Genomic DNA, 7,365 nt, shown 5'->3' on the forward strand with positions numbered 1-7,365 from the left:
GTAAGAAAAAAAAACAGTGAATAGCAGCACTAAACTTTCAAGATGAAGTGCAGAATGAAATCCTGGAAGCTATTCAAATTTATTTGACTGAATCAATAAAACTAGAGCTTCCCTGAATCAAATTAACGCTACATATTCATTCAGCTACATCATCCTGGAATAGACATACGGCTGTACACAAGATTTTCAAAAAAAAATTCTCAGCCTAAAAAGCTACAGTGCTTGGCCAAAATATTCACAGACCTTTTGCTTCCACATTTTTGGATTACTCTCCCAAACGTTAACATAATTTAAGTTTTTATGTGATAAATGAACACAGTAGATATTTGGGGAGTGGAAAGAAGAGAAAAGGGCCACAAAAATAAAACCTCAAGATGTCATGCGAGTGCCTAAATATAACTATCAAGTCGGTTTCATTTGTGTTGCACCAAATTACTTAATTGCTAAATATTTGTTTCAGACGAGTTTATAATATTTTAAGAGTTTAAAAGGGAATTTGCCACATGCGTTCCTTTGAGGACATTCAAAATCTTGATGTGGTCAGAAATGTTAGGCTTCTTTTGCTTGAACATAAAACCAACTTTTAAAAGTTGCTTTGTACCTTTATGTAATGTGTCTTCCTCTGTCATGGCTCACAAAAGCATTTAGTCCAAGTTTATACCTTGGCAGCAGTAGACTGAATGTTTTATCAGATGCAAACATAAACGATCTGTCTGACATGGTGACCTGTCTTCAGATCCTATCGCTTCAGAGAGGAAGGTAATGCTGCAGCAGAGAGAGAGACGGATACATCAGCCTTATCTGCAAGGCTGCAGCAGCATCACTGAGTCCTCAGACAGGAGAGATTGCAAACCAAACATTGAGCTGTTTACACAGGATTTAAAATGTTCTTCTGAGCTGCTGAAATAAAACGTAACACCATTACCTTGTTTTAACAAGGGAACAGAGTGACTCGAGGCTTGGTCCAGGTTTTCAAATATTCTGGATATAAACTTAATTTATTACAAGGCTTTTTTTCCCCTCTGATCTTGTGAGGAAAAGGACACATTTATTTTGGGAAGAAAACAATACTTAACTCTGGGCAAAACACTCAAACATTTTGACAATTTTATATTCTTTAAAATATATTTTCATTGCATGAACTATTCTATGCCTATATATACACCGTATAATGTTTAATAATTATGCTTTCTTTCAGAATAATCCCGATTTACTTCTGATTGGAAATAAACGTTTTATGCTGTTTAAATGTCCTCCAAGTAATTGTAGAAAGTGTCCACTAGATGGCGCACAAGCGACAGGCACCTAGTGATCAAGAATATTAGCAAAGAAGAAGGAGTTAGACCATGGCTAAGCTAATGGCAGCTCAGCAGTAGATTATATGGTGCATTATAGAGTTAATATGGATAAAAAGAAGAAAACTCTTGAAGTGGCAGCTTCGTCGGTAAGTTAATCGATGTCTATATTAAATAATTCACGCCTTTGTTTTGAAGCTTGGCGTTTTGTGAACGATAAAAGCAACTTACAGTAGCTAGGGCCCTGCTAACGCCAAGTATGGAGTGATACGTGCGCACTTTTTAAGAAAGTGTTCATAAATCGGTTCAACGTTTCTGCAGCTGGTGGACCTCAGAGCGGAGCTTTACAGAAAGCAGGAACAATTTAAACGGGAGAAACTCGGGCAGGAAAATGCTGAAGCTGGACTCAAGACGAAAGTCACCTCTAAAGTAAAAATGCATTTATTCCCTTAAATATTATTAAAAGAATCATCTGGCGATGCTGACGTACTTGAATCCTTCTCTTTATTTTGCTTGCTCAGAAACCTAACATCTGGATTAAACAAAACGCTGGCGTGGCAGCCAGAGCTGCTAAGGACGCAGAGCAGCTGGCAGAGGAGCAGGTCACCCTGGATGCAGCCAGGTGAGTTATTCTTCCACTTCACAGAAAGGTGAAATGCTTTCAGTCAGACAAGACTGTTAATCTTTGGTTTCTGATCCATCACAGGCGTAAACTGGAGGAGAAGGCCAGACTCTATGACCAGATGACAAAGGGAGACTTTCCAGGTTGATTCTTTACAGACTCTGGATATCGAAACCTCATTGTGTTTATTGGGATTTTATGACAGATCAACACAAAGTAGTGCGTAATTGTACAGATGATACACAGTTTGAAAAATATATTTACAGATGAAAACCTGAACTGTTGGGTTAAATGGAGAATTTCTGTAAGCTTTCAAGTCTCGCCGCTGATTCTCAACTGGATTTAGATCTGGACTTTGACTGGGCCGTTCTTACACTAAATGTGTGATAACCTGTATTAGTGTTCATGTAATGAAAGGTTGCAGTGGCTTTGGCCTGAACATCTCCTATTAATTGCCAGATGAAGAGACAGAGGCATTATACCTCGTTGACTTCACCCAGAAGATAATCAACAAGAACAGAGAAAGTCTTGCACAGAAAGAGGCGCAGAATGAGGATGAGGATAAAGCCAGGTTGTCACCCATCCCTCCTCCCCAGAATCCAGATGAAGAATGGTAAAGTCTGATTTTTGATAATGGGTGAAGAAAGCTTTATCTTTACATTCTGTATGATGTAAAGATAAAGCTCTTTACATCATGTTTAACATACATGTTTTATATGTTAAAAAAAATCAAGCTGAGAAAAGCATTACTGACTTATGTTTGTTAAATCTTTAACAATTTCAAGTCAAACATGGATTTTCAAATCAAATAAAATAATGGTAAATGGTATGTTTATCTTTTCAGGGTGGATTATGTGGATGCTTTGGGACGGTCTAGAAGATGCATGAAGAAAGATCTGCCAAACTTTGTGAAAATGGACCAGGATCTTAACGGAAAAGGGTGAATATTTTAACAAGCTTTTGGTATTTTTCCTCTGATCAGTTTGAGCAGCTGAGAAGGTTTGGATCTGTGCAGAGGAGGGATGATGAGTGTACTGGACCAACAATGAGGAACACTGAGGATGAAAAGAGGAAGACTAAAGAGAAGTTTTATGAATGTAGTGAGATCAGGCAGCACATAAAGACAGAAGAAGAGGAGGAGGCTGGTCATGTTTTTGTCTACTCCTAATGAGAGACGGACGAACATCAGTCATATAAAACTGCATGAAACTACTCTTAGTTTTCTGTTAAAAATAAAAAAGATCAAATAGTTTATACAAAGTGCTATATTGGACATTCTAGGGTTACACATGTTTATTAAAGTAAGAAGTTCATTTTTTAGTTTTCAATAAGGTGCCATCATATCAAGTTCAGCTTTTTATGGCATCGTCTTTCTGTATTTTATGTATTGTTGCATGTAATGTGTTTACGATACCTTGTTGCTGCTCTTTATAGGATAATCCCAAGCGACAAGAGCTTACTCTCAGAGGACATGCGTCGAGAGCTGCAGCGGCAGGAGTGGGAGAGGGAGGAAGAGGAGGCCATGAAGAGGCCGGTTGGACCGATCCACTACGAGGACATTAGAGCACAAGGTGAGCAGAAATCTGCCAACACTGCAGTGGTTCGGGTCCTGCATGCAGAGTCTTCCACCTGGAAGCTGTTTCCTGCATTAATGCACTTTGCATCTGATACGCAGCAAATTAGTTTTCCGTTTGAGATGATAAGACATTTGAAGTTCCATTTTATGTGAAATGGTGCTAAATTATTATTATAATTATTATTTTTTGGTGCCAAAATATTTTTATTGGGATTTTCCACTTTGGAAATACAATCATGTAACTCTTTGAATAAGTTTTTTTTGTAGTTATTATAGTGATTTTTTTTTCTCATATCAGAAAAATGAAAAACAAAGAAAGGGAAAAAAAAGACAGACATTGAAAGAATAAACAGCTTCTCAAAAACAGGCGTATTCAAGCAAATTACAACCTGGTTAGATGTAATTGTACGCGTCTCTTCAGCATGGCACACTGCATCAAAACTCAAACAAACCATCTGACGAGTTCAAGTCCTTCATAACATTAATGAAAGGACCCCAAGTCCTCTCATAAAGATATTGTCTGGATTTCCTTATATACGTTATTCTTTCAATTTAGACGACATCTGCTTTAACTACTGCGTGGCACTAGAGCTGTTGACATTTTTCCAAGCTAAGCAATCTTTTTTTTTTTTTTTGCAGATCATGAGCTTACATCTAAAAAGTACATTCTGATTTACTAAAGTTATGCTTCTCAGGGTATAAAGCTAACAGGAACAATTTGGGATCCGGTGAGATTTGCTTTGAGAGAATTTTTTAAACTATATTTTTCACCTGTGTCCAAAACGCATTGATTCATCTGCATTCCCACATGCAGTGCATTAGAGTCCCTTTAGAATCACACTTTACGCAAAGATCTGGGCTGTTATTGTCATATTCATTTAAATGAACTGGCGTAACATAAACACGCATCAGCCATAAATTATATGGCTATTGATGGTCATTGTGTGGGTTCTCTAAAGTGTTTTTTTCTTGTTGCTTTTTCCAACCATCTCAGAGGCCCGAGAGCTTGGTGTGGGCTACTTCGCTTTCTCTCAGGACCAAGAGCAGCGCAGGAAGCAAAGAGAAACTTTGGACATGCTCAGAGACCAGGTAGGTTCATTGAGAAACAGCAATATGGAAACAATAACAAAACACACAAACAAACAAGAAGCAGCATAAATATATTGTCCAATGAGGAAGGACTGAAGCCTCATGACGGGATCAACACTAATTGACTGGAATATGAAGTTATTTTATCTGATTATTCTGCAGACCTGTCAACTAACCTGCTCCATGTTGAATGTGAAATGTTTCCTGCTCCATCCGTTCTCTCCTTTAGACGACAGATCAGAGGACGAAAAGAGAACGACTCAAAGAGAAGAGGCAGGCTGTCCTGCAGGCTCGACTGGCCAAGGTGAGGCAGAGGAAGATGAAGAAGGCAAAGCTGGATGGCACCGAGGAAGAGGAGAAAGAGGAACAAAATCAAGGTTGGCATATGTTACTCACTGAATTATTAGATATTTTACAGGGAAGTAAAATATCTAATAGTCACAACCATGTTAGTGAAGGATTGTTGTCAATCACTTGTTCTAGCGGAGGAAGAGGAGGATGAGCCAGTCGGACCGATCCCTCAGCCGGACGTGCCGCCAGAGGTCAGCACTCTGAAGAGGGTGGAGGTGGAGATCCAGGAGAGGAGGGACACCAAACCTGGAGTCCCTCATGTCAGAGAATGGGACAGAGGCAAAGGTAAACCTCGTCATTTAAATGTTTGTAAGAAAACACTTACATTATTAATAATGAATATATTAATAAAAGTATATTTACCCAGAATTGTCCAATAATGTGATGCGATGGAAAAGCAGGAGCTGAAACAGCACTGAACCTTTTTTAGCTAACAATGTCAAGCTGTGCATTAAGTAAAAGGCCACAACTTAAAATGTTTTTATGTGAATTTAACATTTCTGTGGGTAAATTGGGTTAAAAAACTAAGTAGCTTCAGAAGGCATCTTCATTAATAAATAATTTCTAAAAAAATTTAGGACATTCACAAATTCTTCAACTTAATTTTTTATGTTAGTGCTGCTGTAAAGTTCAAGATCTCTGAATTTCCTGAAGTTTACACTTCTTGTTTGCTTCTTTTGTATTTTTTTCCCCCCAGAATTCATGTTTAGCGAATGGAAAACTCGACTTAGAGACGAGCGAGACTCTGAGTTTGCCCCTCCCTCTGCGTACTTCGCTGATGACAAAAGACCAAAACCAGGAAAGGCTAAAATTCAGCAGAATAAATCAAACATGTTCTTTAAGTCAACAACATTTCCAGAAGAAGTTTCTGAGAGTGAGACCAAACCAGAACCTCCTGCTGTGTCGTCACCACTTGAGCCTCAGAAGGAAAATCCCCCAGCATCCTCTCTGTCTCCACAACCCACACCTCCAGGCAGCTCCTTACCTTCAGCTTCACCTTTTATTCCTCAGTATCCGCCACCTCCTCCTTTTTATCCCCCGTTTCCTCCGCCGCCTCCTTTTACGTTTGCAGGACCGCCTCATGCCTTTCCTCCGTTCCCCCCGCCGTACCAGTACCCGACCCAGTACGCTTCCCAGGAGCCGCCGCCTCCGGGAGAAGAGAGCCAGACTCAGCCGGTTTCTGGAGGCGCGCCTCAGAGTTTAGACGCCATGTTGTCCTTCTACAGGAACTCCAGCTGAGGGCTTCCTCCATGAACATAAATACTTTAACTGAGGCAATAGAAACTGAATCTCACTAACAATTAAAAGTATTTAATAAACAAGTTTTTGTTGAAAACTGTTGCTTTTAGTTTTGTGGGGGTTTTTCTTGTATTCAAAAATGTTTTGTCTTTCATGCTATTTCAAGTAAAATTCTTCATGAAACAATATCCAAAGTGGTTTGGATCTTTCTGAAATGTGGAAGATTGTCATTGTCTTTCTGCGTGTTACAGTTTTAAAATAACCACCAGATGGCGCTATACTTGCATGTGAAATTAAAAGAAGTACATTTCTAGAGCAATAGCGACTGAAATGTATCATAAGTGCAGTTAAATGTAATATTTTGAATAATTGTTCTTGGAATAACAAAACGGCGACACATTATATCACACAGTGTGTAAGTGAGTGCAGTGTGTTGGCTGAGAACAGCAACCAACACAATTGCACTTTTCGCATAAAGAGCTGAATACTAAGAGTAGTACAAGACATTCTATTACAGAAATCTTCATTTTCTATGCAGTAAATTTACTAAGTAATTGGGACTCATTTATCATGAATTATTGCGTCAATGCGGCATGGTGATGTTCAGGAAACATCATTTTGCTTGCTGGGTCTGGTTACTCGTCTGAATTTTTTTTAAGCTGGTTTGTAACAAGCTGCACATGGCCTATTTTAGTGAGAAATAAAATAATCTTGCATAATTATTTAGAGAAAACCTTTGCTTCTATAGATGTTGGATATTTCTCTCATCTGACCTCAGAAGCAAGTAAAAAAAAAGGCCTGTGTTTAACCAGGTTTCAGGTCTGCTTTTCTGTAAAAGATGTTTTAAAATTGAAATAAAAGGAAAGAAAAATATTTTTCTTTTTTTCCCATTTAATGACATTTCACTCAGCCAGTGAACTGCCTGGATCAAAACTCGTTTTTAGTGGAGAGCTAGATGTGAATTGAATTGAAGTCGAGGAGGCCTTAAATAGGCAGCTGTTGCTTTAGCACATTTTTCCTGATGCTTTTTTCTACCACTCAATTTTCCATGAATGTGTTTGGACACAGTGGACAGCCAGCATCATTTTTAACAATGACCAGTTGTGTTTTTCTCTCCCCGTGGTTGTCCTTTTTATTGGGCTTGTGTCGTAGTCAAATTCTCAGAAACCGATTTTCGACCTTCATGGTTTTGA

The 7,365-nt window shown here is 38.7% G+C and overlaps 1 protein-coding gene across 1 annotated transcript; it reads left to right on the forward strand.

Moving 5' to 3' along the window:
* Positions 1 to 1,328: 1,328 nt before the first annotated feature.
* On the forward strand, positions 1,329 to 6,360 carry ccdc174 (coiled-coil domain containing 174). The gene is made up of 11 exons (XM_055027024.1): positions 1,329 to 1,444; positions 1,617 to 1,724; positions 1,817 to 1,917; positions 2,002 to 2,060; positions 2,377 to 2,530; positions 2,762 to 2,857; positions 3,352 to 3,488; positions 4,488 to 4,582; positions 4,812 to 4,959; positions 5,066 to 5,218; positions 5,631 to 6,360. Exons 1-11 carry the CDS (start codon positions 1,382 to 1,384, stop codon positions 6,170 to 6,172), a joined length of 1,656 nt encoding a protein of 551 aa, XP_054882999.1. The 5' UTR covers positions 1,329 to 1,381; the 3' UTR covers positions 6,173 to 6,360.
* Positions 6,361 to 7,365: the final 1,005 nt, after the last annotated feature.

Source organism: Poeciliopsis prolifica, unplaced genomic scaffold (assembly GCF_027474105.1).
Source record: "Poeciliopsis prolifica strain line A6 unplaced genomic scaffold, Auburn_PproV2 SCAFFOLD003, whole genome shotgun sequence".
Classification (NCBI taxonomy): domain Eukaryota; kingdom Metazoa; phylum Chordata; class Actinopteri; order Cyprinodontiformes; family Poeciliidae; genus Poeciliopsis; species Poeciliopsis prolifica.